We start from the raw sequence: 22,200 nt of genomic DNA on the forward strand, positions 1-22,200 counted from the left end.
TTTAAATTAAATTGCTAAAGGATATCATATTAACAGGTGAATACTTTATCCAGGAAGATCACTACCATAGTTTGATAGACACGATAACTAAGAATTTCATTATAAGACACGTTTTCTTTCTTTCTGCACTTTAACATGTTATTTATAATATACGAAAATATAAAGTAAACTGACTAAAAATATATAAAATTGAGATTATATAAATTATATTTGTTATAAATGAATACAAATTAGTATATAAACATTGAATAATGTGTATTATTATCGTATAATCAATACATTAATAAATTTGCTTACTATCTAATGCTATTCATCGAATTAGTATATAGATAGACTCATCTAATTTATAAGAATAGACTCGTCTAATATGTATTGTAATCTAATAAGTGAATGAATAGAATTATCTAATGTGTATTAATAGACTTGTATAATATGTGTATAAATAGATACGATTAATGTATATTTGCTAAACTCACTTAATCCGTGTATGGATAAACACATCTAATGTTTGTTATAAGACTTGCTTAATGTTTATTGTTAAACTCGTCTAATTAGTGTATGAACAAACTTGTGTAATGTACTTTGCTAGATTCATCTAATTAGTGAATGAACATAATCGTCTAATGTGTATTAATAGACTCGTCTAACTTGTGTATATGAAAGCTTGTCTAATGTATATTGTTAAACTCATTTAATCAATATATGAATGACTTGTCTAATGTGTATTACTAACTTGTTTGATCAATTCATCAATAACTCGTTTAATCAAAGTATTCCTAAACTCATCTAATCAATGTATGGAATGACTTGTCTAATATATTTATGTTATACTTGTTTCGGATGTGAGGTCGAGTTACTTCCAACTCCTACACACTTTTTGCTCTTCAACTGTTTGGTCTTCAACTCGAATCTTCTTTGATCTACTGTTCGGAGGTGTACCTGTCAAAGGTTATTCGATGCTAAAGTCAGTAAATTGTCCGTTCGGTAATCTGGAACTAGTAATAAATGCACAGTAAATGTGTCCCATCTACCTCTTACCTTTAACCTGTATTTATAGTTTTTGTCGTGGGTTTGAGATTAGTGAAGTCTTAATTGCGGCCATATCTCAGCTCAATACCTTTAATTTTTACTTACCTTAATCTTCAAGGAAAGCCTAATTATGGTTTTGTCAGAGCGGCCGCAGCGAAATGGTTAGCGTGGGATAACAAACCAAGAGGGGGGGTGAATTGGTTCTTACTAAAAACGTGTGCCTTAAAAATTTCTACTCAATTAAACTTACTTAGCAAATAATAAAGACAATAAAATAGAGTAAGGTTGAGAGAAATTTGCACAGATGATTTTATCCTGGTTCGGATCTTACCAATCCTACGTCCAGTCGCTTATCTCAAAACAAGATAAACACTTCACTAATCACAAAACTATTACAAACTACAATCACACAGATACAATTTGTAAAAGTTTAGAAAACACCTCTCTTGAAGCCACAAGAGATGAAACAACACCTCCTTTGAATCTTCACAAAGGATGAAACACTTCCTCCGAATACTTCACGAAGGATGACTTCCTCTTCCGAACACTTCCTTAGACAGACCAAGGATGAACCAGCTATTCCTCTATCACCGTAGCAGTATTTCACCAACTTTACAGACAGAGTTTCCTTAGCTGAGCAAGAGCACACAATTCTCAAAGAATTCAGAGATGTTTAGCACAAGGGAAGAGTTGTTGTTGAGAGAAAATGAGAGTCTATTTATAGACTCATCCAAAGGCTCCTCCATTTTTCGTTTTCAACCTTTCTATCAGTGTTAATCGATTAGCTACAGTGGTTAATCGATTAACAACCCAACGGATACTTCAACGGCTCTAAAAACGGCTAGTTTTTCAAACGTTCACTATGTTAATCGATTAACAGCCCTTGTTAATCGATTAACGCTAATCGATTAACACCCTCTGTTAATCGATTAGCACTGCACTGCTGGGCTTCTCCATGGCTCTCTGGAAAAATCGATTAACACCCTCTGTTAATCGATTAACGCTAATCGATTAACACCTCTTGTTAATCGATTAGCACTGCACAGTTTTTGCTTCTGGTTTATTTTTTACATCACTTTTGAATGCATACATGAAACTACTAATTTTCCTATGTTCATACAATTATTACAAAAGGTTACAAGTCTTCAAAGATCATTCTTCATGATTCATGGTTGTTCTTGACTTGATTTGGGCATCATCAAAATTTCTTCTTCATTATTTTGCTAACACGTTTTAGGTCCGCCGTTCGTCCTTGGATGTCCGGACTGATCATGCTTCTCATTGATCATTGATCATTCTTTGGACGCCAAGGTCGTCCGGCTTGTAGGTGAGGAGAGAATGTCTTGGTTGTCTAGCCGTCTGCTCATACGGTACACCTCTCAATTTAAATTGTACCACAAACCAATTCAATTAGTTTAAATTAAATTATCGAATTGCTTACAAACATTCAATAAAACAACTTCAACGCTTAGTTGTTTAAATAGCTTATTGGTAGGTGGTATACACTTTTTTTTTAATATTTTCTTTCAAATGGATCTCAAATTATTTATTATAAAAAAGAAAGTAAAAGCCTTTTTTTTCAGCAAACATTCACTCACAATAATTAAACTTTAAAAAGGAATTATCTTGTTTTTCTATAGTACCCTCCTTCCTTTTATAAGTTAACCGTGAATAACATTATCATAAACTTTAAACATGACAAGGTGAATCTTCTCCTTTAAATAGAACTGTCAAAATGGGTCACAACCCGCAAGCTAATCCGGCCCACCACGGGTTTGAGCCGTGTTGGGTTAGAAAAAATTATAGTTTTTTTATGCGGGTCAGATTTCAACCGGGCTCGTTTAAACCCGGCTCATGCGGGTTGAACTCGTGGTAGGCCGAGTGGGCTCACCAATCCACCTACCTAATTTTATTTTATTAAAATTTAATTTAATTTTATAAAAAAATATTTATTATTTTGTTTTTACTTGAAAAAATTATTTAACTTTCTTATTTTCAAAATTAATTAAACACCCATGGAAGTGAAATTTGGGAGTGAAATTTGTTTAGATTTGTATTATAGAAAGTTTGTAATTTTTTTATTTAAAAAAATTATAATTATGTGAGCCAATGAGCCAACCCGTTTACCCACCAACCCGTGGTGGGTCAAGCCGGGTTCGAATTTTTCTGACTCACTAATAAATGAGTCGGGTTGGGTTGGCTCACTAAATGACCAACTCGTGGTGGGTCGGATCAGACCGGACCGGATGACCATTTTGACAGCTCTATCTTTAAACATCATCTATTCTACACCTAAAATAATATTACTAGAATTCAAATAATGATCTAATCGGATTAATGATAAAAAAAAAATAAGAAATAAAAAATTGTATTATTTAAACGAGATGTAAGACAATAAAAATAAGGAGAAGACAAACGTACTTATTATTGATATTTTTATTTTATTTATAATTTTAATATGATTTTTTAATTACTTATTATTGTTATTATAATAACTAGCGTAAATATAATACACATATTTATATTAAAATACTATAATTTAAAAAATATTAAAAATAGATATATATTGCTAAGAAAGAATATATGAATTTAATAATTATTTTTAAGTTAATGCGATTATGTAATAAAATTATTTTAATTTAATAAAGAGAAAGATATAAATAAAATATTTATTATTAAAATAGTAGTATAAATGTTAATAAAAAATTTATGATATAATTTGTTAAGTATTAATTATATTGATAAATTATTTCAATTTTTATGTAAATCTTTTTAAATTTTACGAGGAAAGTTAAGGTTTATTTATTTTTGTTCTAGACCGCATTTTCTACAAATTATGAAGTACACATTAGAAAAAAAAATTTCTACAATATAATTAAATCCAATTAATTAATTGCATAATACTAAAAGTCGTTAGTTTAGTTAGCATAACTAAATTATTTTTTATGTGTTTTTCAAAATTAACCTTACTATCAGTAAAAAAAAAGAATTTTTTCAAATACGTGTATTCATTCATTCTAATACTTTCAATCTCTCATGATTCCTATTTTTGTTAATTTAATTTCTATTAACTTTCTCTCTCTCTCTCTCTCTCTCTCTCTCTCTCTCTCTCTCTCTCTCTCTCTCTCTATATATATATATATATATATATATATATATATATATTAGAAGTCAAATTAAAGTTTTGACTATTATATATACAAGACAAATTAGACTCAAAAAGTCTGTAATATAACATATTTGACTTATTGGTTATTAAACTAAAAAACACAAATAAATATATTTATTGAAAAAATAGTTAACACAAGAAGACATTTTTAATTAAAGCTTATAAAAAAATATTGAAACCTTCTAATTTAGATTTTAAGAAAAATCGAACTTAGATCTTGAAAAATAACCACATTAGGTTTGAATATCGGGAACCTTGGAATCTAATCGTCTCTAGTTCTTTTTTCTTGAAAAGAATCTATATTTAACTAAAACTGTAATGATTTCACACCCAAATAGAAACTATTATCGATTCCAAGACAATTATAACTAATGCAATAACCACATGTTACATCGTCATTGCCGTGGAATCTCGCCGCTTAATAATAATATAAACAAAAAAGTACATAATCACGAACATATGCAGAGAAACATACTAACATGTAAACCTTTTCCTATGTTTCATTCATATAACCAACAAACAAATTAACAAAATCATTGTCGAAGAAAGAAATGTGCAGGACTCACTTCCATGAAAAAGAAAGAAATAAAAGAACTTCAAAGATATACGACTAAAAAAATACATTATTTTTTTATATGAAGAAACTATCTTGGACCACCCCTCTGTAAAAGAAACCAAAAACTGTACTGTGACTGCAAGTAAAAATAAATATAACAAGGGTTGAATGTAAGAATAAAGAAATTGTTAACAAAGATTGTTTTGGTTTTGGTTTTGATTGGGTTCACTGTCTTCCTCATCTCTTCTTTCTTGGTTCCACATAATGGATGCAAAGCTTCTTAGATCAGAGAAGTGTCTCTGACCTTCTCCATTGGATTGAGGAGTGTGCAAAGAAGAATTCTCACCATTCTGCAATTCATTGGTGTAGCTTCTTGGATCATTTTGGTTCATATATTCATGTTCTGCAGTAGGGTCTGATTCACAAAAGAAAATTGCTGATAAATCAACTACCATGTCTTCACGGTTGGGATCAGAATTCAGATCAATTTGTCCAGCAGCACTGGACTCACCCACTTCAGCTTGACTTCTGCTTAGTCCTACTACCTCTTTCTCCAACTGAGTTGCATCATCTCTTGATGTTTCATTGGTATCTGACTCCTCTTTGGGGAGAACTTGATCTTTCTGGGCAGCTTCTGCTTCACGTTCGGATTGCCGTTTCTTCTTTCGCAGCATGAGGGTTTTGAACCGTCGCTTCACGGTCAGGCACACGTTGCATGCGCATGTCGGCTTGTGTCGCCCCTTGCCACTTGGTGGCTGGATGCACACAATGCAAGAGCAGCCGGGACGGTGTCTGGGATGCTTGGTGGTGGCTCCGGCCGATGATTCGGCCGTGTCAACAAGATTGTCTCCCAGGGCTGCTGCACTGGCAAGAGCTTCCAAGCCAGATGCCATGTGTTCTTGGATTGACATGCTCTTTTCATCACTTCGTCGCTTCTTAAAATCTGCAATGCATTGATCACAGCACAAAGATTTTGTGTTAACCATTCAGGACAAAATAGATATAAGGAAATAACAGTTGTAGCCCAATCTGCCAGGTCAAAGGAGGACTCATTTTTATTTCGAAAGTAAAATTGCGGTTGATGTGGCACTACAAAACATACAAAGTTATAAGAACATAATAATTTGCATATTAGACCCCCAGATGGAGTCTAAGTATAATTTCACATGTATTATATTAACACGGCATCATTCAACACATCAATATAATGTGCTGAATGCAGAACTTGCATGGTGCATCTTTTGATTTGAACATTCAATCAATTGTAAGTGACAGAAACGTCAACCTCAACCCAATCTCAAACATGACAACAGTATATCAGAATCACACCTTTGTCGGTTTTCAAAAGACTTTCTAATTCCCCTGAACTTAGCTCTTCAGGTACTGTGCATGAACATCTGAAAAAATAATGTCACAATAAGAATTTTAGATCATTTTATCACTATCTCATATGAAGTAGTCTTAAAATAAATAATAATGGAACACCTTCTTGAATCCCAAGCATTGTCAAAACATGTCCAATTGGCAGGAAGAAGAGCATCAACTGGAAGCTTTCGCCATTTAGAGCAATCATCACATTGAGCCCATTGTTCCTTCACCCTGGATGACATAGTTAACATAATCATGCACAAGTTGAAAATTTGCTCACATCGATATAACAAGTCCAAATGCTCTTGTGGAGAATAAATAAGATCCAATGCCGAATTCTGATACAACTATTGCCACAGCACATGAATTCAGGAAAATACCAAACAGTTGTCAGGTGGATGAACAAATGCATACGTAATATTAAATCCTGAGTGATAAAAAAGTAGAGTTCGAATATACCAAATACAATGCCAAATATGCAGGAAGGTTGGATTCTTACCCAGAAGAACAGGTACTGAATATAGTTCTCTTTCCAAAAACTGGGGGTTCCTGAATGAAATGAAGTGCATACATCACATAAATTAGCCAGGGCAAATAAATTTGAATAGAATTCTTCAAACTACATCAGTCCATATTCAACTCTCAATAGCTAACCTACAAAATAAAAATACATGGATTCATTTGACACTGTTGCACTTACATCATATTCTTCAAATACTTGGTCCTCAATTGTGACAATGCTTGGCTTGACACTAGGAGGAGGACGAAGTAAATCCTGTGCTTCTTCCCATGTAAGTTTTAACTCCCTAGCATCTTCATTATCAATAAGCAGCCTCTTACTTTTAGGCCCAATATTACGAGTTTTCTTCTTCTCTGAAACCGAAACTTTTCTCTGTAGTGAAGTATTGTTTGTCATTATCCCATTAGTTTCAGTTATAAGCAACCCAGAAGTTCCGGTAGCCAAAAGTGGATGTTCTCTTTGTCCATTAAAGTTAGTTTCCACATTCCCCTTCATTGAAAGGAGAAGATTGGCATTATTACTTCCTGATGGCAGATTCTCAGTTCCAGCAGAGGTAGCTCCCTTTGCTGAATTAGATTGTGCAGATGTGGAGGTCTCCTGTTCGACAATAATCATTTATCATATTCAGCAACAGAGAAAATTAATAATAATAGGGATGTATTATTCAAAGAAGAGACCACACAGTAATGGAAATTGTCCTAACCTGTGTATCTGCAGAATTCGATGCCCTTCTGAAACCCATTACAAGTTTGCCTCCCGGGTCTATCCGACTAAATGTTACTGCATAAAAGCATCATACAAAAGAATAATAGCTATTTCAGATTTGCAACACATACTAACCTCAAACAATATTTGAAGCTTGATCCACATACTAACCAGTAAATTATGCACAAGAGATTAATTTTTCAAGGCACTGAATTCTTCTATTTGTCTTGAAAAGATTATAGGAACAATATTTATAACACACAGCTAGCCTATCTAAGGGTCATATGTAACAATGACTTAAGTACAAAACTTTAGGGTACCAGACATGTGCAAGGTTTATTCCCTAGCTTTATTCTTACCAGTATCACCAGCGCGTAATTGCATGGCCTGTATGCATGGGGTCACACCCTCCAATACATACATTCTACTGTTGTTATTTGGCCAAAATCTGAACTGAAATGTCCACTCGTTCCCCTTCACATCTTGCATTCGCAAAGGAACACCCTCAGATTGTGAAATAGAAGGGAAATATGCCTGCAAATCATAGGCCAGTTTGTATTATTTCAGCCATTACAGGGTAAAGAGATATTCCAAAATTTATAACCAGAAAAAACTGCAGAAACACCTCTCCATAGACTTATACAGAGATAACAAAGCAAGCACAGAAATAAGAAAAATAAAGAATAAAACCCCAAAAATACCTCAGCGCAAGCTTTTGGGAGAACAAGACGGCCAATTCGGCCAGCATCACTGGCACTTAATACCTTCTCAAATAATGGCACAACGGTGGATTTCAAACTTATCATACATTAAGGGAAACTACTGAAAAGCCAGGTGTATACTAAGTTTATAATACATGTTCAAAACAACCAAATAAAAAATATAAAGGATACTCTCCAGATAGTCGCTCCAGCTCTTGATCGGTAATCCTCGGCCAATATCGAGGAAGTAACTGATTCTTTCCTCTGCCATCTGCAGGTGGCCGAGCAACTCGAGATTGAGAAATTGTACCTTTATCTATTTCCACATTCATGGTAAGCCCACTCTTCACCGGTTTTGGAAATATAGGGCGAGATCTTTGCCCTTGATGAAAAGGTGGAGATGTTTTTCCCTCAAGTCTTCCTTCCACAGCCTCTCCAGCAGAAGGCAGAACAGAGTTTTTCCCAGATGCATTTCCTAGGTACATACTCAATGATGGTTGCACATTTGCTTCGTGGATGTTTTTAATCTCCCATGGTGACCTATTATTTTCTAATGTAGCAAATGTTAATGACTGAACAGATGGCTTCACCACATTTGAAAAACCAATGTCTCCTTCCCCGAATGAACATTTGGCTTCTTGGTTGTTGTGCCCATGACGTGAAATGGTGCCATCTTTTTGAGCATTATTCCATCGGCTGGATTCACTGGCCTCAATAATTTTGCAGAATTGCATAAGCTTTCCTTCATCAACACCTCGTGCAAACAGTCTTCCCTCAGAACGAGAAGGCCGATCACTTGAATTATTTTTTTTCAATGAAACAGGCCCATTTGGATTTTCAATATTCCTCATCTGCAGAAAAACATCAATAGAAGGAACCAGAGAAATTGTCAAAGGATAAAAAAAACAATACACCTAAGTAAACTCTCTTCAAAATCTTGGCCAACTGCATGTGTCATGGCAGAATAACAAGACACAAGATCACTTAAAAGAACCAGCAAGCAAGCAGCAGCATTTAACGTTCTGAACATAATTAGAAGACTATTCTATATATCAAAAAGCTTGAGGTCTTCCAATGATCTTTTATATAGGAGTTATCCGAAGCATATGCATGCATTCCAATTCCATTATGCGGCAAAAGAATGATATCAAACATGCGTTGTTGTACAATAAAAGAGAAACCACAGCTAATCAAACATTGCTAAAGTAATGTCCCCACTTGAGTATAGATATCCAGCCAACACATTTAAAAGTCATGCAAAAACAAAATACAAAAACCAAAAAAGCTACAAATTTAAATGGCAGGCAACCATTTTAACTGGAAATACTGAGACAATAATATATCCCTAAACAGTCACACAAAACTAATACCAGAGACCGATATTGTATTAAACAATGTGACGAAATTTATATGAGGAGCAAAAGTGAGATTCCAGATTCAAGATTTAGCAATAAATGAGACATGTTGCATTAAATAGAAAATAACAAAAAATTATAGCTTGAAAACTCCAGATTAAACTTACCGTACTAAGTTGGCTAGTATTTACACAGCTAACACATCCTATACCACCAAAGTCAAGATGCTCGAACAAAGATCTAGATACCATGCAACCACAGTGGATAGGCTGCCAAACCAAATCAAGTAGACTTCAATGACTAAGGAACAAAGGGAATGCCTGAATAGTTACATGAAAATAGAATACCATTTTACCTTGTTGCAAAAGTTACACTCCCTCCAACCAGTTTGTTGGTGATGAAATTTGCTGCAGAAAACTGAATTCTCGTATGCGGATCTGACATTAAGGATTTCCATGTGGAAAATATAAAGAATCAATAAATGAATTATTACCGATAAAAATGCATAGCAAAACTACCATCGTTATGACAGAGGGAAGATATGTGCAGAATCAGAAAATATTACATTACCAAGACAAAACTTCAATAAGAAAACTAAACCTAAGATCCATTCATACTTTCAATTATTGATTACCATTTGCAATCAACTCTTTTTAACACACCCTACACTATCAAGGAGCAAGATGCTTCGGTATAACAAGAAAAGTAACTTTCCAAGATAAACAAGAAACATGGCACTAGAATTACTGCAACCTGGTACAATTTTATGAAACCATCTAACAGAAAAAATAACTGTAAGTGACATTTATTTAAAAACTAAATAGACTCAGCTAGATACATATACATAAGTACGTGCATCACATGAACTAAAATTTCCTTATCATTATCAGGGATAAAATAAATGTTTTTATTTACAATAACCAGTAACACATATGACAACAATCACCAACTTAAAAAGTTATGCTGGAATCCTGGTTTTAAAAACAGTCTGCAACCATAGCTGCCATATCAGCCATATATACCTGCAGTTTCTCGCAATGTCAAGGATTGCAAGGAAACCACGACTTAAAACTTTGGTTAGAATAGTAGAACTAAACTAAAATATTGAAAATGAACCGATCGTGCATTTACTGCATCCACATTAAGGAAAAAACAATATATTCGCCACATTGCCATTTATACAATCCCCACATTATGACACTTACAATGGCTCATGGATGTCACCCTTCCACTCCTCCATAAATCTAGCATTACAGATATAAGCCAACATTAGTCAACAAAATATATATTATGAAATAAAAAATACAAATCTATTTTTTACTATAACAATTAAGAAATTTTATTTCACAATCATTATGACCAGAACACCCTCACCAAGTCATTCTCTAGAAATATTTCCCAAATTAGCAGCATTGATCCCCGCCCTTAATCAGCAACAACTTCATATTGTCATCAGAAAAGTAAAAAGCATTGCATGGCATAAATACTCTTCTCTGAATTGAGCACTTAATGTGATTCTTATTCAAATCAATGCGATAGTTCCTTGATATTAAACAGACACACTTAAAACCAGAAAATCCCGGGGAAGGGAAAAAAATGACCAAACCAAGCCTCACAAATACAGCTGCAACCCTCATGAAACTAATTACACCAAAATCAAAAGCCAAAAAACGTATCCGATTTTAAAAACAACATCAACAAGAACGAGTCCCAAAATCGTATCCCCAAAACTACCCTTGCATCATCCACTCCTCCCATAATTGACGAATAGATGAAATTCAAAGGAAAAGGACTCAAATTTACCCGCACTTGCAGCACAGTTGGGCGAATCCACCAGATCGCAGAAGCCACCCCTTTCTCCATTCATGAGTGCACGAACCATTAACGACGCAAATATCAGAACCCATTAATACAAAATCCAAAATTCCACTGCCAAAGAAATACAATCCAAAACTCAAATCAAAATCACAAACCCTAAACCAAAAACCAAAACAACAAAAAAACACTTTGACCCGTCATCACAAATTTATTCAGACTCCATACACACCCATGCAGAAAGCTTCAAGATTCACAAAGGGGTTATAATGAAACAGAACCCCAAGACGAAAAAACAAACCTTTGTCTCACCCCAAGTGAAAACCAACAAATGGGTCATTCACATGAACGAAAAAGAACCCGACTTCGCAGTGCTAGCTGCCTCTATCTATCAATCTATCTCCTCAAATCTTAACAACCACACACATCATCTGTTACATCAACACTTAGCTGGGGAAGAATAGAGGCAGAGCAACGAAGAAAAACAGAGTGAAAGCACTGAAATCAGCATAAGGCAATGGAAATTGACCTGAAATTTTACAGAGAGAGAAACCGAGGATGTGTGTCTGTGTAGAGAGAGAAAGTAATGAGAGAGAAAGAGGAGAGAGAGTGTGTGTGCATGCAAAGCAACAGATGCATAAAATGCATGCAGGACACTTGAAGACATAACACATACACACCACCGCTAACCTTAACGCCCACAAGTCGTTTTTTTTCTTTTCTTTTTCACTATGTTTTCACTTTGGGGACACTGATATTCTCACCCTCAGTTCACGGGGCTGTCTCGTTGTGGCTGTGACTGTGACTTGGACTCGCTTGTCTCACCCCTCGGTGTATCCGTTTAGGTGAAACATCTATCCATGCCTTGCACGTGTATCTTATTATTATAAAAAATTTAATTTTAAGTCTTTAAAATTAACTTTTCTACGTTGATTCTTAGTTTAAAAATTGTAATCATTAATACTAACAATATCTCATACCACTCAAAATAAAAAATAAATTTTCATAATTAACTTAACTCCTAACAAAATGTATTAAAACTTACTTAGTTTAAGAATTATTAAATTTATTATTATTAATTCTGGATTTTTGGTTGAAGGATTAAAAAATATTAAAATTGGAAATTGTTAATGATAGACAAAGAATAAAAAAAAATTAGATGGGAAATCCATGTGAAAGTTAATGGTTCATCTTTCCTCTGTCTTATTTTATTAAATTGTTATAGAAAATTTAATTTTCCTTATTACATATAATGTATTACTATAAGGTATAAGTATGCATGTGTACGTGAATCTGTGTAGCTTAATTTAAACTTATTCGTCTTGTTAACCATAATCAGAATAATGATTATAAATAACTTGATGTTAAAAGAAAAAAATAAATTAGGTGACATTCTATATATAATATATTATTGAAATAAATGTTATTACGTTATGAAAAAGAAATGTTATTTTAAGGATACAAATATAATTAACGGATTAATAATCGTTAAAATTATAATTTTAAAATATTAAATTATAGTATAAGATTGGATATATCTATTTAATTAAATTTTCAAATCCAATAAAAATAATATTAAATAATTTAATTAAATTACTTTGACTGCACCCTAATTAATTACGAGAATACTTTAAGCATCACGATTCATATTACTACTTTATAATATATTACCATTTAGTAGTTTAATTAATGTAAATTTGATGTGTGTAAAATTAATAACACCGCAATTATTTAAATACACTTTTTTAACGTAGGTTTGATTATGCATTATATAAAAGTAATTAATATTCATGTATTTTAGAGTTTACTGACATTTCGGTCAAGTTAAATTAATCAAAAAGTGAAATTTTGAGATAAAGTAACATGACTGAAAAAATAAGTTTATTTTGTAAATCTTTTTTGGAAATTAAATAAAAAAAATTATATCACCCATGATTCATTTGTACGAATATGTATCCCTTATATTCCTTTAAATGAATATGAAAAATAGATACTGATAAAATTTATGATATTTTATCTATTTAGTATTTGTATTCAAATATAATTCATATTTAATATTTTTATGTAGAATTAATATACTGGTTGTAACATCCTAAAAATATAGTTGTAAACTATATTTAAGATTTTTACATTTATAATAAAATAGAATAGTTACATAAAAATAAAGCTAACTTACAGTTATTTTAAAACAACCATAAATTAAAATTTTATAGAAATCTGCACTGAAACAAATCATAAGAACAGACTAATCGATCATACAAGAGGTGTATCAACCGAACGGTCCTCTACTGAATACAAAAACAAGCATAAGACCGAACGGTCTTACTCTAACGGAAATCATCCTCTCCTGCCAACGCATGTTCTAGAGGACCCTCCTCACCTTCTGCTCACATCCACAGGGTGATCATTGCAATGACAAAGACGACCGAACGGATAACATGACAAAACAGAAAAAATAAGGATAAGCTAGTGTAATTTAATTAACTATGATAACATATAATTCAGACAAACATAAGAGTAAACAAAAACCAACATGTAAATCATGCAACAACCAAACATACATTTCCAGTAATGACCGAACGTATAATACATGCAATGATCGACCACTTTTACTCTGACTGTCCGGACTGTATCAATTGTGTAGCTACGAAGTTTTTGCACCCGGATGGTGTAGTAGCTGGGATGCCCTCAACAGTTGCCATCCGAGGTTAGTCCATTATACCTCGCCCAAGTTCACCTCATGGATTAGGACCACCTGCCATTCTCACACATGAGTTACTCCTCTCTACGTGAGAGTGAGTAATCACAGAATATCAGGATAAACGCCAGCTAAGCATAACCACATTCATGCTTTATCATTCAATACCCATCCATGAGATATTCCTCCTTGGAACACTCGTTCATATCCATATAATACAAATCACATCATACTTTAATGTCATCATACTTCTTCATTTATACAAATCAAACTGATTAGTAAACACAAAGTCCCACCCCTGAATCAAGATCGAACAGGAGAACACTCCCTAGAGGCTCACATAACTGAACACTGTAGAACACCTACCTTTAGACATAACCGAATACTAAAAGCTTTTAACTGAAACCTAAGAGCTTATACCGAACACTACAAGCTTAAGTCAAACATTATTAAATCAGGCCGAACACTATTAAATTAGGCCGAACACTCTTAGTTTCAATTACAAGTACATAATTTGGGTACTATGACGAGACCGAGTGCTAGTACAAGACCGAGAACTACTAAGACTAAGTGCTAGTGCAAGACCGAGCACTATTGAGACTGAGTGCTAGTACAAGACTGAGCACTACTGAGACAGTACATGACCGAGCGGTCAATAACAGTTAAAGCCTATGATAGACCGAACGTTGTTTACAATTAAATGTTATGTCTAGACCGACTGTTATATTCACTTGAATATCATTGCAAGACCGATCGGTCATTAACTAAGAATCCACAAAAGTAGAACTCAGTTAAGACCGAGTTCTAGAGAGAAGTCGAACGGTCAATTAAAGACCCTCAACGAACTACATAATTCTGCAGAATACTGCAGAATTATGATCAACACCAATCCTTACCAATTTCACTACATTCTTCCAACTTCTAATCCTCCAAACATATATCAAATACTTCATTTACACTTGATTAAGATTGTTTAAGCCTTTCTAACATCATTAAGAGAGTTTCATCACAGATTTGAGATTCAATTCTGCAGAATCATGAACTCAATGACCGAGAAGCAGATTTCCTAGTTTTTTGTACAATTCTAAGTGTCTTCAGGATTCTAACAAGTCTTTAAATAACTAACTCAGGTTTCCCATGTAGATCAAACTCAGACCGAACACAAATCCCTCTACTTTTACTATCACACTTCCTTCCAATTTCACTCGGTCACTAAATTAAAATCAAACAGAAACACAATCATCATAAACGCATCATCAATATCTCATACCAACAACACCGAATACCAAATCATTCAATTTCATACACATGCATAATCATCAAACAACATATTCATACATCAAAACCAAGTAATTAAATTAACTAGCTTCCCTTACCTTAAAGCAACTTGACAACTTTAACTTCTCCACAGTTTGCTAAACCACAAGTGATACCAAGACAGTTTACAGACTTTGGATCGGTGAAAGGAAACCGACCACCGAACCAGAAACAGAAACAAAATCAGAATGAAAGGTTGATGACACATGCAAGATCGCACAAGGCTTGCATGTGACAAGAAATGCAGGATTTTTCAAAAAGACAAAGGAATTGAACTTACCAGCTCAAAACAACAACTTGATCAGTGCAAAAGAAAGCTCTTTACACCAGGAAGGCTCAGCCATAGCCTGATTGATGATCAGATGAAGAAGAAGTGAGAATTTCTAGAGAGAAGGGAGAGGAAAGGTAGAGGATTCTGCCTTAGAGATATACAGAGTCCGAAAATAATGAGTCAATCTTTGTTTAAATTTTCTATTTATATGTTCATGCAACACTTGGTCTCTTTATTTTGAGACATATATCCCCTTATAACACTAAATTTATGGGCTCTCACACTGGTCAAACCAAAAATTATTATGGAACTTCTATATTAGTTAACTAATTAATGTGAAATTTGTATCAGTCCAAAATCTAACTACCTATCATATTATAAATTCATCAAAGATTTTCTATGAAGCTTATAACAATAGAAAAAATAACTCAAATCATACATCAAACATAAATATATAAATACAAACTTTTACGTAAAATAAAAATCACAAATAGGATTTTCATCTTCTTCAAATTATTACTTGTATATCTTATATATATTTGTTCGTGTATAAAGTATTCAAAAGATAAATAATATAGGATAAATTATTAAAATAACCTTTTAACTTAAAAAATAAAAGGATATATTTTAATTTATAAGCTACAACAATTCATTTTTAATAAAAATTTAATTAACATGCATAACTATATGATATATATAACAAGAGTATTTAATAAATAGAATATTAACTAACATTTTTGTGTGTTTGGAAGATTACATTCTATTAATAACTAACATATATATTCAATCCAAACCCTAAATTTGCAAGCAAAAAAGCAACAATTCAGGATCAATGTAAGTTAGAGTCTATGCTTCACAATTACACATGTTGCTATGTTTAAGAACTTCTCTTTCAAATTTTCACCATTTGATGTTTTTATCTATATAACTTAAAGCATCACTAAAACTATAAGGCCTTTGTTATAACATAAGTGATGTTTGATACATGAATCAAACAATAATTCATATATTATCCAAATAGTCACCACAATTTATATCATTTTCATAAATTTTTAATTATCACAATATATCTCATCTTAATGAAAATTCATCACACCTTATCAATCATACATGTTTTATCTCAATATATTTTCATACACCATCATTCATTATACATACAAAAATATTCAATCTCAAATTAATATTAATAAAGTAAATATATTTTTATGTTTTATTTAAATAAATATATAGATAAATAAAATGATTTTTTTTATAAATTAAAATTTATTATGTTTAATTTTCTTCGAAACTAGCATAAATAAATTGAGTTTAATTTACTAAAAAATGATTTTTATTTTTCGTTAAAAACATAATGCTATATTTACATTTCACTTTCTAATTTGTTACAAAACTAACAGTAATGACGAGATCGTCTCTTAAAATATGAAGACCTTTTGAGTTATATATCCTTATTTTCACTTCATTTATAAATATTGTGCATACATACTTACAAAAAAAAGGAGAGAAAAAATAATAATAATAATAAATTTATTTTAAAACACTTAAATAAGAAATTAGAACAGAAGTAAATAAAATCCTACTTTTTCTTTTGAAAGTAAATTAAAAATACATTGATTATGAAACACTTTATTAATTATGCATTGACTATCCAAACCGATGAATTAATTAATTAATTGAACATTTAAAATGCATTCATAATACATTATCCCACACTCTTCTTCACACAATGCATTGAAACCAAATTGATGGAAAACTTTTGAGTCGGCAATTAATAATATAAATATTTATATGTTGACTTTTTCATGTGATATGGCTAAAATAACACATCACCATCTCCACAATTATGCATGGGATTAATTTACTAAACATTTCTCATGGTTGTTCATATTAAGCAATATTCAATGGATTAGACTTTGCAAAAATTGAAATTAATTTGGCTTGCTTACCTAGATCAATGAGATAATATAAAAGCAAAATTTAATTTTAAAAATGTTTGTTTGGGACATGAAAGGTTGCATTAAGAAATTATGTTTGTGTTAGGTTAGTTGTATAACATGGACAATATCCTAAAATCAATTGTGGACAAACATTCATCATTTTTCTTCTTAACTAACCTCAAATATTTTTAAAATATAAGTAAGTTAGAATAAATTAAATTTCAAATACAAATTTTATTCTTTGCTATAATCAAAAATAATTATCATTTCTCTATAAAAATATGTTTCATTGAAAAGTTGATTAACAAGTGTAGCATTATATTAATATATTTTAAATTCTAAATGATTTTATGTCAAAATATTAAGTTTTTTTTAATTATTTGGTTACTATGATTATACTTTTGGGTAGGAGAAGATACTAGGTTAGGACTAACATCAAAGTTTTATTTTATAAGGTTTGGCATATAGGCATACCCTTTTTTTATTTAAATGTTATTTTTTTATAATACCTTATGTTTATTTAAAAAAGGGTAGTAATAGCCTATATGTAATGTTATTCGACATTGGAAATAATCTTATCATGTTTAATTTCACTTGACACAAAGAAAATAAACGTTTTAAAGAAAAATAGAGAAGCCCATTTAAAAGCAAAAATAATTCGATCCATTAATAAAATATTTCCCTATAAAACCTTAAAAAAAACAAGATTATTTGGATAAAAGTTAGTAATATGAAATTCAAATGTTCAACAAGATTTTCACATTACGAGAATGAAGCTCTGAAAGTGGTGACATCATAAAGAGGAAAATCTTGCAAAAGTGATATTATGAGGTTATGTATCTTAAAGTATTAATTGGTTCCAACAAAACCACCACAAAACTATCATCATTTTTTTTTCTTAAAACCATAATCTGTTATATTCATTGATTGTGCACACAAAAAAAAATTAAATCACCCTATTTAAATTATTTAAAAGGGTTGATTTCAGTATCATACAAAATAATACAGAATATCATGCTTTTGTATAATAATTTGAATTATCGTGTTGAGTAAAAGTGTTTTTCAAAGTAATTTTGGAAACTATAATTGTAAAACCACATGTTTTATCTTAATTTTAACATTAATTACTAATATAATAAAAAAATATAATTTTGATTCTAAATATAATTTAATTTAACTTGCATCTGTATATAATGTAAATATCATACTTTTTGTTACACTTTAGTTGGTGAATGATAGCAGTTTTTTACACCAGTGAGGACCACTCACTAATATATTATTTATTCTCACCGACCTACATCAAATGAACGTTATGACTCTTTATCAATGCTGTCAATTATATATATATATATATATAATCTTATGTAAACCCTATTATACAATTTCATAAATATTACTAAATATCATCAAAGTACTAAAAACAGTTTAAAGATTAAACATGAGTAAAATATATAAAATTTATTGTAGTCAAATATTCAGCTATTTTAATCATTTTTATAATTAAATTGATATAAATAAAAAATTCAATGATTGAAAAATAAGTTTGTAAAGAAGTTGAAAAATAATTGATGAAAATCAATTATGTTAAAATACTATTCACCCCATTCCAAGAAAAAAAAGGAAAAAGTATATAATATGATAATAATTAATGAAAAGGCAGCATTGGGTGTGAAAATAATTGGATGGGAATGAGATAGGAATGGCAATCGGTGGTACCAACATCCATATTGGATAATGGTTTATTTTTTAAACTTGTTCCTTCTCGTAACGGCTGCACACATTTTAAAGACATAATTAATATATATATATATATATATATATATATATATATATATATATATATATATATATTATTTAAAATGCTAAAATTATAAATATTAAAACATAAAAATTACATTGATTTGACTCATTCTTTAACATTTCGCTTTAGTTCCTATTGGTCATAGGAAAAAACTATAACATTAAGAAATTCATATAAGAAAAAGTTAACATAGGCAAAATAGTAATAAAAGTTTTAAAGATTAGATTAATTCTTGATTGAAAATGTGAATCACTTTTAGGTGAAAATAAAGGTTTAATCTAGTCAATTGTTTAGATTGGTTCAGGTTAGGTTATGTCTAACTTAAACTAAGATTAATAAAATTTATTTTCAAATACATCTAATGTTAAGTTAAGTTAGTCAAATTTAAAGGTTAAAATAAGTAAACCTAGATTGAAGAATCGAGACAAATCAATCTAAGCTAATGGGTGAGTAAAGTTGACATGAGCTAAAGATTGAGATGAATTAACTTAGATCAAAGGTCAACCTGAATTGGTTGGATTAAAGAACCAAGTTGGGTCGATCCAGACAAATGTTGATTGTTAGCCTATGTTGAGCGACTTAGGCCAAAAGTAAGTTAGGTCAAAGAATCGAGTTAAGTTGGCTTGGACGAAGGCCAAGCCAAATTGCCCTGGACTGAAAGTTGAGGGGTTTACCTAGGTTGAAAGTCGACTCAAGTTGATTTAGGCTAAAACTCGAGTAGAGTCAACTTAGATCGAATAACCGAGTCGACTAGGTTGAAGGTCGAGTTGAGTTAGCTCAGTTAAAGGTCGAGTTAGTCCTAAGCAAAAGTTTAAGCCATATAGACCCAAGCAAAATGTTGACTCGAGTTTTTGTCTAGGTTAAGCAGCTCAAACCAAAGGTCGATTGAGTCCATTATTATAAAAAATCAGAATTATCTACTAATAATTATATACAGATTAAAATTCATAAATAATTTAAGTTTTACATACAAATACTAGTGCAGGGAAGTGATACTTCAATAATTGTTTTTTACAATTAGTAGCGTTCTACAACCAATGCATATTAAGACGAGGTGAAAAATAAGGATTCTTGGGTTCGATTATAAATCGAAGCAAAATGGTCAACATTTTGCTTCGGTCATAAAAAAACGAAACACTAAACCGAAAATAAAATATAAAAGAAATTGTGTTTATGACAACAAAAATAACTATTGTCGTAAACTATTTTCTATTTCGGTTCAACAAACAACAGAAGCAATAGACTTTATCTAATTTAATATAATTATTTAATTTTAAAGGTATGTGACATCGATTGTGAGAAGAATCACTATCATAGACATTTTTTTGTTTTAGTTATAGAAATAATCGAGACCAAAAATTTTTATTTATTTTAAATAATTTTTTTTTCTGAAATGATATTTGACTTCTATTTAATTATACATATACAACCTAAATATAAAATTCAACACATAAATAGTAATCAAAACATAATATGATCTAAGCATATAATTAATCATGTATTCAACATACAAAAAACAAACAATATACTAGAAAATTATAGGCTCATATTAAAAGTAAATTTTCAAGATAATAATAGGAATTTTGGAAGCATGAAAGGCGAACAATAATGGAGAAGGATGGAAACCACATTTTGGAGAAATATTAACAATCTCACCACAATACTACAATACCTGGACACAAATATTAACAACATATAAATATGAGGAACGAACACAAGCACAAAAGCGCAAAAAAAAAAGCGACAACAATTATAAGCTACAGGATATAATTTTACAGTAGCTCTTAATCCTTTCTCTTTAATCTCTCTCACCATAACCTTCTCTTTGTCATTCTTACAGTAGCTCAAACTGAAAAAAATCAGAAACATTCATCTAATTGCGATCCACCTTTCTCACTTATCCAATTTTTTTCTCTCTCATCTACATCCTCTCTTTCACCCACACACATAAACCCACGACACCTTAATTTGTTGCTTTTGCTCTGTTCGTTCATTTGTTTTTCACTTTAATAACAAAATAATTGATGATGTTAATGTTGATTTTTGATTGGAGGGTTGTGTTATATTTTTTCTCTTCTGATATTAAATTTGTAAAAAACTAAAGTCTACAATAATTTCAAAACTAAAAAAAAAAACAAGAAATGCCCCACGAAATAGTTGCAAAGCATTTAGTTTCTTAATACCAATTTTGATAAAATCATAGAAATGAAAGGAGTAGAAGTTAAATTATGAGCCTGATGGTAACAAATTTATTATGTTTAAATTCCAATTTAAAATTCAATGGGTTTTGTTTTTCTTAATTTCACTTTTGCGACAAATGATAAATCAGAATGACAACATCATGTTTATATTGATCAAACAAGTTGAAGATGTAAATTTTTAAAGTAAACTTACATGATGTGATTTACTTTGGAAAATTGGTCCAACTGAGAGTTAACATGTTCATTATGAGTAATTTACTAATTTTTGGTTGATTTTTAATTAGTTAGTATATCAATGCAGTTTTTCTTGGAAACTACTCAATATTCTATAATCTGCTCAAATCTAGAACATATGTAATTTGTTAGAATATTTTTATTTTTTTTTACAAAAATCAAATAAATATATGTTTATCAATATGAAACATTTGAAAGGGAACGAGAAACATTCGAAAGAGAACAAACAATGGTCTCTTTTCTGAGTAAAGGGACAAAGTCAACAACAATAATTTTCTCTGTTGATAACTCTCTTCAATAATTTGTTCCTATTAAATCATTTAGTACGGTGTGCGGTGTGCATGATCTTCATTTTTTGTTGTGTTTTGACGATGGGTTATATGCACGAAGGTGAAAAATATATTCTGAAATATTATTTTCAGCAAAAAATATGTTTTTAGAATTATTTTTAAGAATTGACTTCAAAAATTCATTTTTTGAACAATGACTTACCCCTTCCGGAATCCCCTTTCCACATAACGGT

General features: G+C 31.2%; 1 protein-coding gene across 5 annotated transcripts; it reads right to left on the reverse strand.

The window, feature by feature from the left end:
• Positions 1-4,805: 4,805 nt before the first annotated feature.
• On the reverse strand, positions 4,806-11,904 carry LOC108341743 (B3 domain-containing transcription repressor VAL1). Of its 5 annotated transcripts, none has more exons than XM_017579386.2 (15): positions 11,748-11,884; positions 11,520-11,628; positions 11,207-11,332; positions 10,609-10,647; positions 9,759-9,840; positions 9,571-9,672; positions 8,241-8,899; positions 8,049-8,145; positions 7,707-7,881; positions 7,346-7,422; positions 6,823-7,239; positions 6,622-6,671; positions 6,240-6,353; positions 6,084-6,151; positions 4,806-5,697 (listed from the first exon to the last, which is right to left on the reverse strand). In XM_017579386.2, exons 3-15 carry the CDS (start codon positions 11,308-11,310, stop codon positions 4,943-4,945), a joined length of 2,739 nt encoding a protein of 912 aa, XP_017434875.1. In that variant the 5' UTR covers positions 11,311-11,332; positions 11,520-11,628; positions 11,748-11,884; the 3' UTR covers positions 4,806-4,942. The 5 variants fall into 5 exon arrangements, with proteins under 5 accessions (XP_017434875.1, XP_017434874.1, XP_017434877.1 ...); XM_017579385.2 differs by having other exon boundaries at positions 11,520-11,649; XM_017579388.2 differs by lacking the exon at positions 11,520-11,628 and having other exon boundaries at positions 11,748-11,904.
• Between the last annotated feature and the right edge of the window lie 10,296 nt (positions 11,905-22,200).

Source organism: Vigna angularis, chromosome 6, assembly GCF_016808095.1.
Source record: "Vigna angularis cultivar LongXiaoDou No.4 chromosome 6, ASM1680809v1, whole genome shotgun sequence".
NCBI lineage: Eukaryota > Viridiplantae > Streptophyta > Magnoliopsida > Fabales > Fabaceae > Vigna > Vigna angularis.

What these genes read in the sequence shown, in the direction of transcription:
- LOC108341743 (XM_017579388.2), bottom strand. Translation starts at nt 11,310, where the DNA reads ATGGGTTCTGATATTTGCGTCGTTAATGGTTCGTGCACTCATGAATGG. An exon ending in CAACTGTGCTGCAAGTGCGG is followed by an intron (nt 10,648 to 11,206) that starts GTAAATTTGAGT and finishes CTGTAATGCTAG; the next exon opens with ATTTATGGAGGAGTGGAAGG. An exon ending in TCCCAAAAGCTTGCGCTGAG is followed by an intron (nt 7,882 to 8,048) that starts GTATTTTTGGGG and finishes TATGATTTGCAG; the next exon opens with GCATATTTCCCTTCTATTTC.